The sequence below is a fragment of the Phacochoerus africanus genome, chromosome 7 (genome assembly GCF_016906955.1).
Source record: "Phacochoerus africanus isolate WHEZ1 chromosome 7, ROS_Pafr_v1, whole genome shotgun sequence".
Lineage (NCBI taxonomy): Eukaryota > Metazoa > Chordata > Mammalia > Artiodactyla > Suidae > Phacochoerus > Phacochoerus africanus.
In genome coordinates, this window is record NC_062550.1 from 91,007,250 (window position 1) to 91,029,257 (window position 22,008).

The window sequence follows — 22,008 nt, forward strand, 5'->3', positions numbered from 1 at the left end:
TGTCACTGTGGCAGCATGGCTTCAGTCCCTGGCCCAGCACAGTGGGTTAAGGATCCAGCGTTTGCTGCAGCTGTGGTGTATAGTTTGCAGCGTGGCAAGGTCACGGCTGCATCTCATATTCCATTCCTGGCCTGGGAACTTCCATATGCTGCAGATGTGGCTGGTAAAAAAAAAAAAAAAAAAAAAAAAAAGCTTGTTAAATTGAATGGATTAAAATGCAAAGTCCTAAGGCAATCTGTAGAACTAGGCTACGTATCCAAAACTGAAATAATCCCAGGGATGTCATAATAATAATAACCAGGAAGGAAGGCGCTTACAGGAATGGTTGTCTCTGTGTCTTAGTGCGCATATTTTCTGGAAAGGCTTCCTTGCCTCTGACGGAAATTCTTCTGTTAGAGATTTGTAGTGGGGGTGAAAGCAGGAATACTCCCACCCTCTCTGGTTGAAATGTAAATGTCTGTTGTGAGAGAGGAAAAAGTATAATGGAAAGCACTCTAGACTTTAAATTAATAGTCATGGATTGGAATTCGGGATGTGCTTATACACTTACTTACACATTTATTAGTTGTATGACTCCGGCTAAGTAATTTATCTTTTTTTTCCTTACAAGGGTCATTATTTTATTCAGGGTTATCTGGCATAAAATATGGAAGAGGAAACAGATGAGTTCAGTAGAAAATTTAAAATAATAATTTTGATATAATTTACTTATATGCTGGGGGGGAGTATTTTTACATTTGGATCACATCTTGAAAATGATTTTATATCTTACTTTTATTCCTCTTGCCAGGAGAAAAATCCTTAATTTTTTCTCAGATCCCTTTTGAATTCTTGGTATTAATTATTCTCCATATGTTCATTCTTAAGATCCGAAAATCTTGCCAGCTATTTGCCAGTGATACTCAGTAGTAAAGTAAGCACAGAATACATGGTTCTTGGATGGTTTCTAGAGCACATTCTCGATGGGAATTTGACAAGACCAACTTCTTAAAAAAAAAGAAGAAGAAGAAAAGGAGAAAATGCACATACTTTTTGAAGAGCTAATTAATATTTTACATTCATGACCTATTTTCTGGAATATTTTAGTATTAACTGTCTTAAAACATGTTTAATTTATAACATGAAATGTTGAAAATATTTTTTCAAGTAAAACATAGTTTAAATTTATGTTTATTCTAATAGTAGCATTAATAAGTAGTAAAGAAGAAATAGAAACTCTATGGAGTTTCTTCTTCTTTTTTTTTTGTCTTTTTTGTTGTTGTTGTTGTCGTTGTTGTTGTTGTTGCTATTTCTTGGGCCGCTCCTGCGGCATATGGAGGTTCCCAGGCTAGGGGTTGAATCGGAGCTGTAGCCACCGGCCTACATCAGAGCCACAGCAACGTGGGATCCGAGCCGCGTCTGCAACCTACACCACAGCTCACGGCAACGCCGGATCGTTCACCCACTGAGCAAGGGCCGGGACCGAACCCGCAACCTCATGGTTCCTAGTCGGATTCGTTAACCACTGCGCCACGACGGGAACTCCATGGAGTTTCTTAAGTGCTCCAAATTACTTGAAATAATACTTAAAGTTATAGTAGACTGATTTCTCTTGGACTGCAGAGGTTGCTGCTGGCATAGGCTATCTCTGGGTTGTAATCTGCTATTGCTAATTCCCTGTGAATGACACATAGTAGCTGGATTTCACTAACAGCTTTCACAAAGATTCTGTATTTTTTTGGTCATCTATCAGTTGGTTCCAACATAGTCTTTCTTTATGGAGTCTATCTTAGTGCATAGAAAGCTCCTAAGATAGGTAACACACAAAGTCTGAATATGGTTTAGTCAATGAGAAGACATAGACTATACTTTCTAAATAATCTTTGCACATACTATATAACTAGTTTATGAAGCAAGTGATCTTTGTCTAACAGCCGTATAGGGTCAATGCCAGCTTGAGGAGGAGGAAGAATATAGGTAACTTTCCTAAACACACTAGCTTTAAACCAATTTTTGATCTGACTCTTGTTCAGTCAATTGTATGAGCTGAATTCTTTTACTCTTGCATTATATATAGGCAGATGGCTCTCCTGCATACTCTGGAGCAAATTGAATGAGAAAGTACACCTAAATGGAGATAATACTATAAAAATCTTGGAAAAATTATAATGCATGTGATACATTTGGTTATATCAGTATATCCATACATTCTCACTCACACATATTCTACCTCTATCCCAAGTGAATTTGAACTATGTCTATCATTTTGGTAATTGAGTCATACTGTGAAGGCTTTAACTCAGTTATAAATGTATAATTATAATTCACATTAGAGTACCTTTCTAGATAAGCTAGTATATTTGCAAATTGATCTGTGATTGAACCCAGGGGAAAGAATCTTGAACTTATATTTAGTATGTTAAAAGTAAGTTGAGGAGTTCCTTCTGTGGCACAGTGGGTTAATGATCTGACTTGTCTCTGGAGGTGCCGATTCCATCCCCAGCCTGGCACAGTAAGTTAAGGATCCATTGTTGCTTCAGCTTTGGTGTAGGTCACAACCCCAGCTCAGATTTGATCCTGGGATCTTCCATATGCTGTGAGTGCAGCTGAAAAAGAAAAAAATATATATATATTGAAAGAGAAGGTCCCTTGTGGTGCAGTGGGTTAAGAATCTGGCGTTGGTGCAGCTGTGGTGCAGGTCTGCAGCTCAGGTTCGATCCCTGGCCCGGGAACTTCCACATGCTTTGGGTGCAGCCAAATAAATAAATAAATGTAGTAGGTTGAAAGTTTTCAAACTTGGTTGATTTAAACATACTGGTCTTAACCCAATACAGCTTTTCCTAATTATAAAATGAAGTTTTGGGACAAAAATTTGAAAACTGAAGTATGACTTTTTTCTAAAGTGCTTTCAAGGAAAAAGAATCCTTAGCACATCAGGTTTTTTTTAAAAAATTTTAATGACCGAGAATGTGTTGAACATTCAGTTAAAAAAAATGTTCAAACAAGAGTTCCCATTATGGCTTTGCAGGTTACAAACCTGACTAGTATCCATGAGGATGCTGGTTTGATCCCCGGCCCTGCTCAGTTGGTTAAGGATCTGGCGTTGATGTGAACTGCGGTGTAAGTTGCAGACACAGTTCAGATCCCATGTTGCTGTAGCTGTGGCGTAGACCAGCAGCTACAGCTCCAAGTCAACCCTAGCCTGGGAACTTCCATATGCTGTGGGTGTGGCCCTAAAAAAGAAAGGGGAAAAAAAAAGATTAAAAAAAAAAGTCAGACATTAATTCATCTCAGTTCCTCGGAAGTTAAAAATAGAATTACCGTATAACCCAGAAGTTCCCAAATATACCCAAATAACTGAATAAGTATTCAAACAAAATCTTGTACACGAATGTTTATAACGGCACTATTTACAATTACCAGAAGGTAGAAACAACTCAACTATTCATCAACAGATGAATGTATAAACAAAATGTGATATATTACTAGAATGGAATATTATTCAACCATAAAATGGAATAAAGTACTAATACATACCACAACATGTATGAGTCTTCAAAACTGAAAGAAGCCAGATCCCAGAGGTCACATATTCTTTGATTCTATTTATGTGAAATAAATGAAATAAGTAAATCCATAGAGATAAAAAGCAGATAGGTGGTTGCCAGGGACATAGGAGAGTGGAGAATGGGGAGTGACTGGTAGATGCAAGGTCTCCTTTGGTAATGATGAAAATATTGTGGAACTAAATAGAAGTGGTGGTTGTACAATGCTATACATCTACCAGATCACAGGAGTTGTATACTTTAAGATGGCTAATTTTATTCTAGTGAATTTCATTTCAGTAAAAATAGTTCATCTGAGAAATAACTTTTTTCTCATAGATTCTTGATTTGCTTGACAAAAGTCCTAATTTTGGGCGTATAAAAAGTTACGATACTTCATGATCTTCTTTTTGAGTTTGCTTTACTCTGTAATGAGAAGTATATTGAAATTAGTGAATTTGATGAGGCAGATAGATGACAATTTAAATATGAGGAAGAGAATAGTTATTTTTTATAGAAAGGCAGAAGTAATATTTTATTATACCTAGACTTTCAAGTACAGCTGTAACAGTAGTACTTTTTGACACAACCAAAATTCTTCAACTGAGAAAGTGAACTGCATTTTCATACTCTCAAGAAGTATTTACTTTAAAAAATTTAATAGGATGTTACTTCTCATGATTATTTAGGGTCTCAAGTAACCCCAAAAGGCGAAGATTGAAATGGTCTGGTTTTCCATATATTCAATTTCTTGTCCTTATTGTTATCATATTGTTTAGAGTCAGCAAGCCTAGTTTTATGGGTATTGTGTGTCTTCCAAGTTTCTTCCTTTCTTCTGCTGACTGGATAAGTGGTAGCAGTAATAGTTAATTTTTGACAGTAGTGGATGACACAGAGCTTCGTAAGGAGTACTGACTCCTACAGACCACACAGGGTGCATGAGAGAATGAGGTTGAAGCATAGACTTCGTTGGGTGTGTGTAGGGTCTGGAATAGAATCAGGTTAATAATAGTGTTTATAAGAGCAGGATTAGGAATAGGAGATGAGTAAGGCTGCAAGGTGTTGTCTAAGAAATTGTGTTTTCCTGATCATAGTAGTTCACATATTCAGAAGATCCAAATAAATGTCAAAATTTTTGGTGGGATCTAATGAATGCCATGTTATAATATTAAAAAATCATTGGAAATCCTCATTTTGAAGTAATTACTTTATCATAAGAAAGATCTGCTTCAGTTTTTCGTATATTAGAATTTTTTAAAAATCCTGTGGTAAAATATCTATTACCTATAATTTACAGTTTTAACCATTTTGAAATGTACAGTATTAGTGGCTTTAAGTACATTCACATTGTCGTACAGCCATCACCACTATCCATTATCTAGAAGTTTTTCATCATCCCAAACTGAAACTCTTCATTAAACAATAACTCCCCAATGTCCCTTCCCCTCGACCCTGGTAACCACCTCTACTTTTTATTTGTCCTCTTGTGTCTGACTTAATTTCATTTAGCACAATGCTTTAAAAGTTTCCATTACTGGTTTGTTTTTTTTTTTTTTCTTTTTATGGCTGCACGTGCGGCATACGGCATACGGAGGTTCCCAGGCTAGGGGTGGAATCAGAGCTACAGCTGCCGGCCTTCACCATGGCCACAGCATCACGGGCTCCAAGCTACATCTGGGACGTACACCACAGCTCACAACCCACTGAGTGAGGCCAGGGATCGAACCTGTATCCTCATGGATACTAGTTGGATTCACTTCCGCTGTGCCATGACAAGAACTCCCCAAGTTCCTTTTAAAATTATTTGACTCTATTAGTAAAAATGTAATTCTAATGCAAAAGACGAATTGTGTGTCACAGAAGACTTTATGTCCTTAACCTTTATCAGACTTCTTCTTTGGAAGTAGAAAGGAGTCATGAGATTCTCTGTAAACGTAAAGCAGGATTTCCCCCATTTATAATTAAATGATTTTTAAGTGTTATATTTTTGTTATGTTTCCACATGGTAATAGGTCTGTGATTTATTTAAAAAACCCTTTATATTAAAAAAAAAATCCCAAATTTGGGGTGATAAATTTCAGAACCCCTGTATTGATCTGTACATATTCTGTTTTATTTTCTAAATTGACATACTTTTTCAAGTGTCTGCCAAATAGGGATATAAGTTCCTTCAGGCCAGGACCATGTCTTTTCTGTGGCATATGCCTAATCATAAAGCATATATGAGACTGTCAGTAAATGTAGGTGAATTATGGAAACAATCTTGATGTATTAAAATAAATAGATCAAAAAGTCTGTGGGCCATATTAGTAGTTTGGTGATTGCTAACCAATTTGATTGTATTAAAAATGGATAATTAAGTTACTAGACCAATTTCAAATATTAAAGTATTTTCTCTAAGTATTTTTTATAGGAATTATTTTAATCCTAGTACTTCATATACTTAACTAAGGAAATGAGGTTGAATATAATGATCTCTATTGTAACCTCTTGTTTTGTTTTCTCTTTTGCTTTCTCAATCCTTCTCATGTGATCCTGGATCTTGGGCTGTTAATGGAATGATTTTTGGATATTGTGAACCACAGAGCCTATCGTGAAGAATGGCAGGCCTCCAACCTCTCACAGTATGCATTCCTTCCTCCACCAGTACACGGGGTCCTTCAAGAAGCCCCCGTTGAGGAGACCACATAGCGTTATTGGAGGAAGCCTTGGTTCCTTCATGGCAATGCCCAGAAATGGAAGCAGATTAGGTAATTTGTTTTTTAAAAATTTTCTAACTGTAGGTTATGTTCATGGCTAGGTTTTAGCTGTATGGAAGTCATCCAGCCTTTATTATCTAGTTTTTCTTGTAAGTTAAAACTCAAGTTGAGAATAAGAGATAGCAGTAAGATGGAAGGTTCTAGAGAGGCAGTAGTGCTGATACTACAGAGGAGTAATATTTGAAAACCTGTCCACCAGGAAGGAAACAGAGCCCTTAAGAGGTGGGTGAAAGGTTTCAAGATGAATAGCAATTTGACATGGTGCTTAATTTAGGGTCGTAGTTTAGTAACTCCACATTATCACCATTTCATAGTCCAGTGCTTATTAGTACATACGATTATTACCTGAATTGTTATTCTTATGTCACTGTGACATTTTAAATATCTAGGAAAACATGGAGTTCCTGTCATGGCTCAGTGGAAATGAATCTGACTAGTATCGGTGATGCAGGTTTGATTCCTGGCTTCACTCAGTGGGTTAAGGATCTGGCCTTGCGGTGAGCTGTGGTGTAGGTCTCAGATATGGCTCAGATCTGGTATTGCTGTGGCTGTGGCGTAGGCCAGCACCTATAGCTCCGATTTGACCCCTAGCCTGGGAACCTCCATGTGCTGTGCTCGTGGCCCTAAAAAGGCAAAAAAAGTTAAATGTCTAGGCAAATGTATCTGCAAGTTACTGTTTATTTCTTTCATTTTTTTTTTTTCTTTCCTTTTTAGGGCTACACTCGTGGCATATGGAAGTTTGCAGGCAAGGGGTCGAATCAGAGCTGTAGCTGCCGCTTGTGCCACAGCCACAGCAATGTGGGATCTGAGCTGCATCTGCGACCTATACCACAGCTCACAGCAATACCGGATCCCCAACCCACTGAGCGAGGCCTGGGATCAAACCTGTATCCTCACAGATACTAGTCGGATTCATTTCTGCTGCACCACAAGGGGAACTCCTCTTGTCTTTTTTGATGGTGTCTTATATATCATGTTTTGATTTTTTAAAAAATAATTTTAAGTATAATTATTTTATGGTCTTATGATATAATTATGTTTACTGAAGTTTCTGAGTGTTTTATTTTGTTTTTTGCTTTATCTGCTCACTCTAGCCATGGTGGATTATTTCCTCATGTGTTTTGTTATTTTGGAAGTATGAACTTATCTACAGGAGAAATATACGTCTATGGGAAATATATGTAACTCTTATCCTTGTGGGTTTTTTGGTTTTTTGTGTTTTTTTTGTCTTTTTTTGCCATTTCTTGGGCCACTCCCGCGGCATATGGAGGTTCCCAAGCTAGGGGTTGAATCGGAGCCATAGACGCCCGCCTACGCCACAGCAACGTGGGATCCTTAACCCACTGAGCAAGGCCAGGGATCAAACCCGCAACCTCATGGTTCCTAGTCGGATTCGTTAACCACTGAGCCACGATGGGAACTCCCTTATCCTTGTAGGTTTAACCCTACAAATTGGTGTGCTAGAGGTGGCTCATACTGGTTCAGGAATTTTCAGGAATTTTGCGAGCCGGTTGTTAAACATAACCATTATCAAAATTTAAATTGTATGAATGTAAAATTAAATAAGCTAAATTTAAAAAGGTAATGAACATTCAAATGTCATTATTTCCTGATTATTTTGCTGTACTTTACTGTTGTGTATCCTTTGGGGGTTATTTGTTTCTATAGTATCTGTACAGTTAAAATACTATGTCATGGTGTGCACATTTCTCAACTGATTGTTCAGTGATGCCATGGTGGTAGATTGAATTGGCCACAAAGGGAGTATTTACCCCACTGAAATTGGAAAACACTTCAAATCAGGGCTTAATTTATTGTTTTGTTGGTTGTCTAGACCAGAGATTGGCAAACCTTTTCTTTTCTGTAAAGGATCAGACGGTAAAAATTTTTCTGGTTTTGTGGGCCATATATGGCTCAAGGCCGTTCAAAAACAGGTCACATATGCTGACCCTTAATCTAAACTTTAAGGTTGAAAATGCTAGTAATGCAGATTAAATTTAAAATTGTGTTATATCTGTCTGTAGCTGTTACATGGTGAATTACACAAAAATTGAGCCATTTGAGAAATAAATATTTTTCTGTTACTCAAAAACCATTACCTGATTAAGAAGAGAAGTTGCTCATACCAGTGCAAGTAAATGGAAGTTTTGACATAAGGCTTCATTGTTTCATTTTTGTCTTATTGATGGAAATGAAAATACCAACTGGTATTTATACTGGAACTACGCTTGCTCATTAATGACATGAGCAGTTTCTTGATTGACTCACATGGTACTCAAGTATTTATCCATAGTTTGAGATTAATATGCTCTTTTGTAATCTTCAGTGCATTGCACCAGATTTCTTTTTCACTCTGTCCTTTACTGAAGATGTAGCATTTTTGAGAGTCTCCTGCCTTTCTGTAGAAGGCACTCATTTGCAGGTGAGACACCCAAAGCTTCATCTTTTATCTCATTTTATAGCTAAACCCAAGCACCTTCTTAGCAAGATGAGAAACCTCTCCCAAAGAAGTGACAGAGTCAATTTTTGTGTAATAGCTTTGAGCTTTCAGTTCTCTCTTTGTCTTGCTTGGGATATTAAGCATGCATTCATGCAAGCTAAGCTATACATTTTGAGGAAGGCAAATTTTAAGATTTTGCTGGAAATGGAAGGAATAATTAAATTATTTTAAATAAGAGTGACAGAAAAGAATGCTTTATCTCAGATGTATTAAATACTACCAGGCTAGAAATCAGTCTCCCAGTATATTGATTTTCACTGCCAAGCTGACTGTTGTTTTTTTTTTTTTTTAAGGGCCGCACCTGTGACACATGGAGGTTCCCAGCCTAGGGGTCAAATCAGAGTTACAGCTGCCAGCCACAGCAATGCCAGATCCGAGCCGCGTCTGCAACCTACACCATAGCTCATGGCAATGCCAGATGCTTAACCCACTGAAACATCTGTGTAATTGAAGTATATTCTTAATTTATATACTGTTCTATTAAAACTGATTACTGTTTGCAGCTGCTTATTGGTGCAAATAAGAATTTTCTCAATAATGTGTTACTAAGACAAAATACAGAAATGTGTGAATTCTAAGACTGAATTGATGAGATCCTGAAGTTTTTGGTTCATTTGAACAATTTTCATATTTTTATAAGCGAATCTTAACTAAAAGTTTACATTTGTAGTTATGAAATGCTATTTTCATTTATTTTGTATGTTGATATTTCATATAACATTTCATTTGAAAGAAAATCTACAGTTACCTACTCCATTCTTTGATTTTTAGTTAATATTTAATTCAATGGAATATTTGTTGAGCTACCTATTAAGTACCACAAACTTTGTTAGGTTCTAGAAATAGAAAAGTGAATAAGCCAGTTTCTGTCCCCGAGGATCTCTTAATTTGGTATGAAAACCATATGAACGACAAAATGCTCTTTAGTGTAGTAGTTGTGCTCTTCAGTGCAGCAGTCATCTGTGTCTGAGGTTAGAAAAGACTTGACTGAGTGCTGATGACATATCAGCATAGGTTTGAAGAATGAGTTCACCAAATTGATAAAGTGGAGAAAAGCATCTCTTACATATAAGGGAAAAAATTTGTTAAAGCACTATAGCATGAAACAACATTAAGCTTTTAGGGGAATGAATAATTGTATGGTGAGGACTAGTGGCAAGAGACATGTTTCAGATCTAGCTTTTTGTTGTTGTTGTTGTTGTTGTTGTTTTAGGGCCATACCTGGAGCATATGGAAGTTCACAGGCTGGGGCTCAAAGCAGAGCTGTAGCTGCCAGCCTGCATCATAGCCACAGCAACGCCAGATCCGAACCGCATCTGTGATCTACACCACAGCTCACAACAATGCCAGATCCTTAACCCACTGAGCGAGGCCAGGGATCAAACCCATATTCTCATGGATCCTAGTCAGGTTCGTTACCACTGAGCCACAACGGAAACTCCAGATCTAGCAATTGTTTGTTTCCGGTAGGTTACTCTTACTAGTTGAATTAGATGATTGACAAGTGCAAATAGATGAGCAGGTAACACAAGTTTGGAAGTTTGTTTTTAATATTCCCAGATGGAATTAATCTCCCTCCCTTTTCTCCCATTTAACTTTTATTCCTATTAAAAATATATCATAACCCACCCACCTTGTATTATAAATGAAATATGTTCTGCCCATGATAGATTTTGTGGCACTTGTATTATAGTTGTAGTACAAAGTAAATATCCAGTGAATCTTTCTGAATTATTATTTTTTAACAGTAGGGGGTGGGGAATTGCATTAGCAGCTGTACAACAGTTTTAAAAGAATATCCAAAGAACCAATTCATTTGGCTGTAGACTCAGTTGCACATTATTTAATGGAAAGAGTACTAAACTAAATAAAAGGCCAGTTTTCTGTTTTCTCTCTGCCTCTAGTGTGACCTTTGCAAGTCATTTAACCTTTCAAGGTCTCTGTTTCCAGATCCGGAAAATAAGAGCTCTGACTAAATAATCCTAAGGTGTTATTTTCAGTCTTTAATTTTATTATTCAACTTTTAATATAACTCTCTGTAATCTGAGAGCATAAAAGGATTTATTACTACTGTTTTAGGGACATTTGAGTTCTATTTTGATTAAACGTACACCTGTGGTACCCAGAATGTAAAAGACTTTTTATGCTGTGATTTTTACATGTTGGCTGACTGCATCTTACCTGTAGTGATAATAAATTATGTGAGTTTAATACATCTCTTCTAAGATAAGTAATGTTTCATTTTCTGATACAGATATTGTTCATGAAAATCTAAAAATGGGATCAGATGGTGAGAGTGACCAAGCTTCTGGGACATCATCTGATGAAGTCCAGTCACCTACGGGTGTTTGTCTTAGAAATCGTATACATAGACGGATCTCAATGGAGGTACCATTTAAAAAATATAAAAAGGCCTTTGTGTGTGTATGTGTGTGTGTAAACATATACATACATACAAATGTATGTATATATATATGTGTATGTGCATATCAAACAGAATAAATGCTTATTTGAAAGTTTTCATGAGAACAAATGCCATGTATAAGAAAGTTGTTTCTTTGTATTAGTAAAAACTAGTGTGGGGATATGTTTTTTCTAATTATCTACTATCCCAAGGCAAGTATACATTAATTATATTTAACATTCTGCAAAACACTATTTATGTAGGGTCTCTATAAGGGAAATGTGGATTTTCAAAAATTCCACAAATCCAGGATGATGTATTACCAAAATTTCCTTTTTAGAAAATATGATTTTGGAGTTCCCGTCGTGGCTCAGTGGTTAATGAATCCGACTAGGAACCATGAGGTTGTGGGTTCGATCCCTGGTCTCACTCAGTGGGTTAAGGATCCAGCTTTGCCATGAGCTGTGGTGTAGGTCGCAGATGCAGCTCGGATCCCTCGTTGCTGTGTCTGTGGCGTAGGCCAGGGGCTACAGCTCTGATTAGACCCCTAGTCTGGGAACCTCCATATGCTGCAGAAGTGGCCCTAGAAATGGCAAAAAAAAGAGACAAAGAAAAAATATGGTTTTAATTATATATTTGAGATATGTCTGGATACTTCATTCTTTGTAGCACACACAAGTTATATTGTGTAAAAGAATGAAGAGCTCATTTCCTTATCTTTGTCAATGTTATGTATAACATTGTACAGAAGTTAATTGTGAATGTTATTATTTCTTCTGTAGATTAATTAAAAGAATTTTTTCCCCTCAAATTGAACATATTTTGAAATCAGAATATTATTTTTTCAGTGCTTTGAGTTAATGATGATTAGGGTATCTGTCCTATTGGTTGATTGCATTTTCACTGATCAAAGATTGCTTCTGAATCAGTTACAGAAAAGAGTCTCAGTTTCTAAATGGTGTAAAATAGCATTTTCAACTCTGTGTTTAAAAGTTTTATTTACTATTAGGATCTATATCTGTACTTTCTTATTGTCCCATTGAGCTGTGTTTATTTTTCCCCCAAAGGTGACATACTCTCCATTTTTTATTTTTATTGTTTAATATCTGGAAAGACTTCTTTCTTACTGCCACCACCCCATACATACATATACCCTTATTATTTTATTTCATTTTATTTTATTTTACATGTAAGACGTTCCCAGGCAAAGGATCCAACCCAGGCCACAGCAGTGACAATGCTAAATCCTTAACCACTAGGCCACCAGGGAACTCCTACTCTTACTTATTTTAGAAAGTTTTTGGATATTGCTTTCTATATATTTGTCTAGGTAAATTTTAAAACATTTTGATTTTTTCCAAGAATTATTTGTGATTTGTTTAGGGTTATGTAAAATATAAAACTAATATGGGAGAATTACTAACTTTTCATTGTTTTCTCTTATCATTTGAGAATATTTTTATACTTGTCATATATCTCTCAATAAACATGCATTTCCTTTACATCTCAATTTTGCTTCTTGGTTTGGTTACTATTATAAATAGTAGGGATTTATTTTTATAGGATTTATGTTTCTTAGCATGATAATATAGGCAAGAGCTCTTTTTACATCTGGAAGAGATGTAAAAAATAGAAATGCCTTTTATTTCTCTCCATTGGCATAGCAAAAATAAAATATTTCGGTTCTCTCACTATGTTGCATACAAAATCATTAAATATCCACTTAGCTCTTTAAACCAATCCCATTTTGTGGTAGCCTTTGCCTATTCCTCTTCTGTGGTATAACAGTGTCAGTGTAAATTCCCTGTTGCATTTATCAGTGAAAGGACTCAGAAATAACTGGCTTGCAGAATACCATTTCTGTACAGTTGTATACTTTTGCTCACAGTACATACATTTGCATTCAGTATGTTATATATAATCAATGTAGGTAATTTTGCAATCACAATTAAACCTTATAGTAACTTATCACTAAGAAATAAGGTAGTAGAGCCCATGAATTCAAAAGTCAGATGCCCTTACTTTTCTGTTTGCAGTTACCCACCAGTGTCTTTTTTCCCTACTTTTTTAAAGGATTTAAATAAGCGGTTATCACTGCCTGCAGATATCAGAATACCTGATGGGTATCTTGAAAAGTTGCAGATAAACAGTCCACCATTTGATCAACCAATGAGCCGAAGGTCTCGGAGAGCTTCCTTAGTAAGTTTTTAAGTCTCCTGTACTTACATCATCAGATCTCCTTGTTTGATTTTCTGAGTATAAACATTTTATATTAATTTTTATAATTAATTACTGGATAGCTAAAGTGATTACATTACTTTATGGATTTTATCATTTTCCTTAATGGTTTAAAGATGCATATTGGATGGGTAGGAATTTGTCCAGTGGACATTGAATAGAAGGGTGTTCTAAGCAGGAAACTTCATATCATAAAACCCAGAGGTATGAATGTGAGTATTTTGAGAAGATTATAACTGACATGAAGGTAGATAGGGACTAATGTTAAAGAAAAGGCCTTGAAAAAGGTAGGATGGATCTAGACTCTAAAAAGCCTTAGATGTTAGGCCAATGAGTCCGAACTTCATCCCCTGTGAAAAGAAGGACCTCAGATATTTATTTAAACAAGGACCGACAAGATCCTTGTTTCATAACCATAGCTTCAGGAAAAGTATAAACAATGAAGTAAAGTAAAAGGAGAGAAAGACTAGAGGCAGGGAAACAAATTAGGACTTTATTCATAATTAGGGATGATGTGTCAGTCATGTGGAAATGGAAAGGAGAACCTAGATCCTAGGTACTATGTTGAGATAAAATAGGCAGGACCTGGTACCCACTTGAACTGTGTGTCTGAAGAAGGAATAATTGATGAGTCCTGGGTTGCCATAGTTGTTACATCTTCTTTTTATTTATTGTATCATCGAATGTTTTTATCCACCAGCAACTTCTATTTTAGTTATATACCCTAAATAATAAAATTATGTAGTACTGTGTATAATGTGAATACATTGACATACACAATATACGATAAAATTGTAATACCATTTGATTTTGGTATAAGCTTACAGTCCTAATTTTTGCATCACTGCTTAAGACATCTTTATTCAAATAACTTTGTCATTTAGTTACCTGGTTGAAAATGTTCTTTGGTTATCAGTTTGTATTAAAGATTAGTACTTAGAATAAACTTTGGAGTTATTAAATATTCCTATTGGGACTAAAGGTATGATGATTTAATCACCAAAGTTATCCTCTAAGACCTAGCTTTTTCATTGTACATGAAATTAAGGAAAACAGTGCCCTCTAATGAATGTGAAGTGACAGGAGTTTTTATTATGTTGAATGTTACTACTAACCTCCCTTGTTTTCTATCTGAATTTGTGTGTATATTTAAGATTACTCATACCAGCTGTGTTTTAATTTCTATCAGTTCATCCTTTTCATTATTTATCTACCTTACCAAAGCCATGAAAATTTAGAAAATTATTCTTAAATATCCTACGTTTTATGTGAAGGGGAAGGATTAGGGAATGGGTGGAAAGGAGATGGGGAAAGAAAAGTATTTTTCAGATTTGTTAGAGCTTATGTTTTTATGGATATATACTCTATCTAAAAAAGAAAATTTTTTTTCAAGACGAAATACAAAATTTTGTCTTTTCTTTTTTTTTTTTGTCTTTTTTTCAGGGCCGCACCCTCAGCATATGTAGATTCCCAGGCTGGGGTTGAATCAGAGCTGTAGCCGTTGGCCTATGCCACAGCCACAGCAATGCCAGATCCCGAGCCATGTCTGCAACCTACATCATAGCTCACGGCAACGCTGGATCCTTAACCCACTGAGCAAAGCCAGGGAACGAACCTGCGTCCTCCTGGCTGCTAATCAGATTCATTTCCACTGAGCCATGATGGGAACTCCAAAATTTTGTCTTTCTGAAAGGATGAAAGTTTTGTTTTCTTAATTTCAATAGCAACATACAAATAATTAGAGAAGTAAAAATACGTTAAATCTTTTGATTAAGTAGTAAGTAAGAAACAAGTCACAGAATTCATATCTAGTGGAGAAAGATAGACAATAGGGCTGATTGGTTCTTCTGTGAATACATCATCAACCTCAACTGGATCCTCAGTATCACTTGGGCATCATATTTTCCTATGTTGTGTTTCTCTGGTTAATTCTTTCCCTCTCACTCAAAGCAGATGACTTCTCCTACTACATGATAAAGAAGAGAGAAGCCACTAATTAGAAACCCTCTCATTTTCTGAACTACAGATGTGCAAATCTACCTAGAGCTATATTCATTTACTCTTTTTTTTTTTAATATTGAGGGATTGTCCTTTTTCCTGTCTCATCTCCTCAGGGTGCTTAGCATATTTGTTACTACAGTACACTCATCTGTAGTCAGTCTTCCTCTCTTGCCAAATCCTTTCTTTTTTTTTTTTTTTTGGTCTTTTTGGTCTTTTTGCCATTTCTTGGGCCGCTCCCGCTGCATATGAAGGTTCCCAGGCTAGGGGTTGAACCGGAGCTGTCGCTGCTGGCCTATGCCAGAGCCACAGCAACGCAGGATCCGAGCTGCGTCTGCAACCTACACCACAGCTCATGGCAACGCTGGATCCTTAACCCACTGAACAAGGCCAGGGATCGAACCCGCAACCTCATGGTTCCTAGTCGGATTCGTTAACCACTGAGCCACATTGGGAACTCCAAATCTTTTCTATTGACTTTTTATTTTAGACTAGTTACAGATTTATAGAAAAATTTAAAAGATTATATAGACAGTTCCCTTATACCACATTCCCAGTTACCCCTGTTATTAACATTTTATATTGTTTTAGTACGTTTGTCACAACTGAGGAAACCAGTATTGGTACATTGCAATTAACTAAACTCCATACTTTATTCAAATTTCCCTAGTCTTTCACTAATCTCTCCCCCACCTCCCCAGGGTTCCATGCAGGACACCACATTACATTTAGTCATCCTATCTCATTTTAAAGATACTGGTTATTAGATTGGTGAAGTGTATTTAATACTCATTTATAGTTGATAAGTGGAATATTCTCTTAACATATTTAGTTAAACATTAGTGGGAAAGCCCATATACAGATAATCAAGATTTATTAGAGCATTGTTACACTTACAATGGTGAAATTCCCTAGGGAAGTTTTATAAGCGTGTTAAGTGTGGCTTTAGTAAACCTAATCTGTATATGAAAATTTGTCTCATTTTATGGAAATTATAGATTATATGCATTTTAAGAATCTGCTTCTTCCTAAACAGTAAGTTTTAGATTCCGCATTCATGATTTTACCAATATAGATCATATGCAGTCTGTATTTCTAAGAGCAGGTGAGAAAATAGAGTATTAAGTCCTGGTGTCTCTCAAAAATAATAAATATATCATGGGGTGTGGAAGTGAGGTTCATTACTACCCACAGCTTTATTTGTTGGCATATTATCGGCAGAATTAAGGTAGTAGCATGATAGTAACAGCACATTTTTTAAGATAAAATGACCAAGTAGAATGGAGGTTCTGTCACTTTTCTGCCCTCCCGCCCCCATCTAAGCTAGAACACATTTCTGTCAGTAACAGTGAATCTCACAAGGAGGGAAATGGGGTTTTGGAGAATCTCCCTTTGCCTCCAGTTTTTCTTATGTACACATTCACTTTTAGAATGGCAGTTATAGAACTTTTGCACATATTTCATTTTTTTTGAAGCTCAGCTAGAACTGCATTGCCAGCATGTTAATACATCTTTATAACTTTGATATGGTGATTATATTGGCAGAGCCAAAATAATCAAGAAATACCCCACAGTGCTCAATACTAAGTTATAGGAATGCTTTATAAATTATAGTTTATCCTTGTTTTTGCTTTGTTTAATTTTCGTGTGCTTATGTATGAGCTATGTGAACAGGAGTTTGCTTGGTTTTCCAAGCAAGCCTAGTATTCTCTTCGAACAGTGAAGTATCAGGTAAAAAAATGATCTTCATTTGGAAAGCAGACTTAAGGAGATTTATATGTTTTATTAACATGCAAAGCTTATTCTATTATTTAGCTATTATTTCTATTTTTATGAAACATTTAAAATATTCTAAAATAATGTAGTCTGTGAACTCATGAAGGCAGGAATCACATCTGTCTTCTTCACTGTATCCCCAGTACCTAGAATTATGCTCCGTAAATGTTGAATAAATGAGCTTTGTCCTCTGTCCTCTGAATAATTCCTGTAGGAGAGCCTGTCAACAAGCTAGTCATTATATCTATTGTTAATCTCGTCATGTTCAGCAGATAAAAATGCAAGGAAAACTTTCTAGAAATTCTATGCAAAGATTCAGTAAGTAATATTTGGATGTAATTATTAATCCTAAAAGTTGGGAATCATTAAAATGTGATGAGGTGGGTACATTTTACCCCTTGAATTGGGTTCTGGCAGACAATTGTAGTACTTGTTTTTAGAAAGCAGACTTTTAGCATATTTTAATGATCTCACTAAATTTTTACATTCTCTGAAAAGTGACTCTTTGTAATGTTGATTTCTGATACATCTCTTACAGGTTATTCATTATTTATTTTATATGATACAGTAGTATTTACATTTTTATCACTGCAGTGTTGAATTTGTAGTTCATTTGCATACTCTAAAGCAAACCTCGGTATTTTTACCTTAGCCACCACTGGACAAAAGTGTATTTAAGGGTATGCTAGTATTTATTCACTTTAGATAAAAGAATGAATAAGAAATTTTCCCAACTCCTAATAAGATAAAATTCCCAGCTTATAGCTATATTTTTCCATGTGTGTCTCCTTGTTAAAGATGATGGCTTTTTTTTTTTTTTTTTTTTGTCCTTTTAGGGCTGCACCCGTGGCGTATGGAGGTTCCCAGGCTAGGGGTCTAATCAGAGCTACAGCTGCTGGCCTGCACCAGAGCCACAGCAATGCCAGACTTGAGCTGCATCTGCAACCTACATCACAGCTTACAACAACGCTGGATCTTTAACCTACTGAGCAAGGCCAGGGATTGAATGCTGTGTTCTCATGGATCCTAGTCAGATTTGTTAACCGTTGAGCCATGAAGGGAACTCCCATCTTCTGCTACTTTTGACCATTTAACTTTGGGCAGTTTATCCTTTTGGTCAAAGTGGTGAGTGATAGTAAGTCAAACTGTCAAGTATCATTTTTATTTTACTCAACTCCAGAAAAAATTGTGCATTTGAACATCCAGAATTTGACTAAAAGATAGTATTTAACAATCCAGTATTTATATACATCTGAGACCTGAGGTTATGTATAAAGAACATTATTTCCTTTCACTGGCTTTGTTTTTTCTTTTTAGTGTCGCACTCATGGCATATGGAAGTTCCCAAGCTAGGGGTCAAATCAGAGCTACAGCTGCGGGCCTACATCACAGTCACAGCAGTGAGGAATCCGAGCCGCGTGTGACCTACACCACAGCTCAGGGCAACGCCAAATCCTGAACCCACTAAGCGAGGCCAGGGATCGGACCCATGTCCTCATCGATCCTGGTCGAATTCGTTTCCATTGTGCCACCACGGGAACGCTTCACTAGCTATTTTTTTAAGGGAGTTAGTTTCACTCTAACTGAGAAATGAATGTTTAGATTGTTACTGCCTTTTCCATATCTACAAAGGGGTAGTAGAAAGCAATTTGAGAACATTCTTTAAAAAAAGACTAAGAAGAAAATTCTTATTCTTATCTTTAACTTAACCATTATTTCTGCTCTCTCAATCCCTAAATTTTTATCATTATATATTTTTTTTCTTTCTCTAAATCTCCTGTGTTAAGGTTTTTGTTTTGTTTGCATTTAGTTTTTAAATACTGGATTTCCATTACATATTTGGGTATATTCCATCTGCCTCATTTATTGATTCCATACAAAATAGGCACATAAGCTCAAGGTTTAAAAGCAACGGTTTTGAGAATTCACTTTTTTTGAAGCCTTTTTGAGGGAGTGGATGGGGCTGATATATATTGGTTCTTCTGTGTTAGCCGTTTCCTGATTCACAGTAGAGTGTTACTTGCAGTTGTCTTTTTTATTATATTTTGGTGGGAAAACCTGAAATAAGTAGGCCTTCCTTAATAGGAAGACCTGTTGTTTGAAGGCCTTCCTTATTGTTTGTGGGGCTTCCTAGTGGACACAAAGATTGATGAAAATAAGCATGTAGGAAAATTACTTATTTTGCAATTTTATTATAAAGAAAACTATATGGTTATCTTTTATAATATTCTTTAGTATCTTAAAATGCCTGTGTTAGCTTAAAACTTCAGGGTCTTAAAATAGAAGAAAACTTTTTCATAACAGAGTGTTAGTTGATCTATATGAAAGATGGGTTGACAATTTTAATTGTGAACTTTGATGTTCTTGAAACTGGAGTGTTCCAATTAAAAAAAATTATTTTAAAACTTGACAGATGTTCAACAATTTAATTATAATCAGATTTTTCTAATCCAAGACTCTCTTTGGAGCAGGAGAGTTTCAGAAATTGAGGAAGAAATGAATTGAAATTTTAAGAATACTAAATTTATAATTGTTTGCTTTTAGTCAGAAATTGGGTTTGGAAAAATGGAAACCTACATCAAGTTAGAAAAGCTTGGAGAGGTAAGTTAATGTTTATTTTTAAAACATAAGAAATATTTTTCCATGCCATCTAAATGATTATATCTTGTTCTGAAAAGGCAACAAAATGTTAGAATGAAAATCCTTTTAATTCTTTAAATGATCCCCGGTGTGAGAAGAAATGAAATTTTATAACCATCTATTGAAACACAAAATACTGTGCATTCTTGGTAACAAAATAGACTTCTATTTGTTTAGCTAGTTTCCTGGTAGTCTGTTCTCTATACTATCAGGTGGGAAATTACATGTGTTCAAACTTGTGAAAAATCAAAATAGTATATTTAAGGATAAAGGCCTATCACATTGAAGGTTAAGGAAATTCTAGGTTCAGAAGACTTTGGTTTTCTTGAACTTGCTACTAGTACTAATTTTAAATTGTTTATCTCCCAGAGTCAGAAAGGGTGAGGAAAATCATAGAATTTAGGTAATGGTGAAGGCTTTAGGAAGTTTGAGGGCTTTCCTGGCAATGACGGAAGAAATATGCAGAATATATTTGCTTGTTAAAGTATACAGAGATGCTAAAAAGTCTGAAATCTGGTCAACTTTAACAACATTAGTTGATATTTTCAATTTTCAGTTATTATGCTTAACATCCTCAATCTCCACTTATCAGTGCAAGTAGAGTACCTTTGATTCTAAAGCTATCCATCCAGTTGTTAATTTGATACAAAGTATAAGAAATAAATTAAATATTCTCCCAATGTTGTCATAGTTTTTTTCTTTCTTTTTAGTGCCACACTCATGGCACATGGCAGTTCCCAGGCTAGGGGGTGAATCAGAGCTGTAGCTGCCAGACTACGCCACAGCCACAGCCACACCAGATCCGAGCTGTGTCTGTGACCTACACCACAGGTCAGTGCCACATCCTTAACCCACTAAGCAAGGCCAGGGACCAGACCGTCTCCTCTTGGATATTAGTCGGGTTCTTAATTCACTAAGCCACAACGAGAACTCCTGTTTTCATACTTTTGAGGGACTCCTTTATAGGGTGGTAAGAGTAGGGAAACTGTGTGTGGAACTGAAAGTCCTCTGGGCTATAGGAAAACCGAAAGTCATCATGGTAGAGTTTTCCTTGAAAGATGGAATGTAACATATGCTTAGAAATTAGAAATTTAGTTAGGGCTCTTTATTGTATAGATGGTGTAGACAAACTCTTCTGATGTTTTTGATGTGTCTTTCAAAAATGTGTTTTATAGGGTACGTATGCAACAGTATATAAAGGAAGAAGTAAATTGACAGAGAATTTGGTGGCATTGAAAGAGATCCGATTGGAACATGAAGAAGGTGCACCCTGCACAGCAATAAGAGAAGGTATAGTTTGTACTTTCGTGAGAAGGATGTGTTATGAACTTTATATAGAACTTTTAAAACCAAAGCAGCATGATAAGAGTTCATTTTGTGTAAGTAAGAGGAACTCAGATATAGAAATAGTAGATGACTGGAAGATATATGCCATCATAAGCTTTTGGCATCTTATTGAGGAAAAAGAATTCAATAAAACCAGGGCCGGGGGTGGGTGGAGGGGGAGCAGTATCTAAAGCTGAAATATTTAACAGAAAGGAATTAATCATATTATTGTACAGCTTATAATGAAATATTGTAATGAAGTCATTAAAGATCATTGTCAGATAAATATTTGACATTAGGGAAATGCTAACTATAAATTAGTGTATACAGGATGTAGATACATAATGACACCATTTTTTAAAAAGACAAATTATCCAGAAAATAGTTGGAGGCAACTGATAAGCAATATGGAGGGAAAAAGTACCCTGACTTTGTATCTAAATTAAACCTGGAATTCTTAATAAGTTAACATTTGAGGAAAAAACAGAAGATGATATAGAGAATATTAATGTAACATTGGGGATAATTTTAAGTATTAAAAATGTCAAACCCAGAACCATAAGAGCAAAGAAAGAAATTGATTCTATTAGAATTTCTACCACAAATTCCTTTGGTGGATTAATGTTTTCAATTTAAGAGATTCTTAAACTCAGTCATTTATGTTAGACTTAAGGGTTTTTTAAATACTGGTTATTACAGGCTAAGTAATTGACTTTTTTTTTTTTCTATTTTACAGTTTCACTATTAAAGGATCTAAAACATGCAAATATTGTTACCTTACATGACATTGTTCACACAGATAAATCTTTGACCCTGGTCTTTGAGTATCTGGTAAGCATTTAA

At 35.7% G+C, this 22,008-nt stretch overlaps 1 protein-coding gene across 1 annotated transcript in view; it reads left to right on the forward strand.

Annotated features, from left to right (window-relative positions):
• CDK17 (cyclin dependent kinase 17) overlaps positions 1-22,008 on the forward strand; it is a 101,752-nt gene that overhangs the window by 61,876 nt on the left and 17,868 nt on the right. Inside the window, exons 3-8 of the mRNA XM_047788235.1 lie at positions 6,110-6,274; positions 11,038-11,171; positions 13,261-13,386; positions 19,744-19,800; positions 21,015-21,129; positions 21,902-21,996. Of these exons, the coding sequence (XP_047644191.1) occupies positions 6,110-6,274; positions 11,038-11,171; positions 13,261-13,386; positions 19,744-19,800; positions 21,015-21,129; positions 21,902-21,996 (692 nt within the window). The remainder of the gene's footprint in view (positions 1-6,109; positions 6,275-11,037; positions 11,172-13,260; positions 13,387-19,743; positions 19,801-21,014; positions 21,130-21,901; positions 21,997-22,008) is intronic.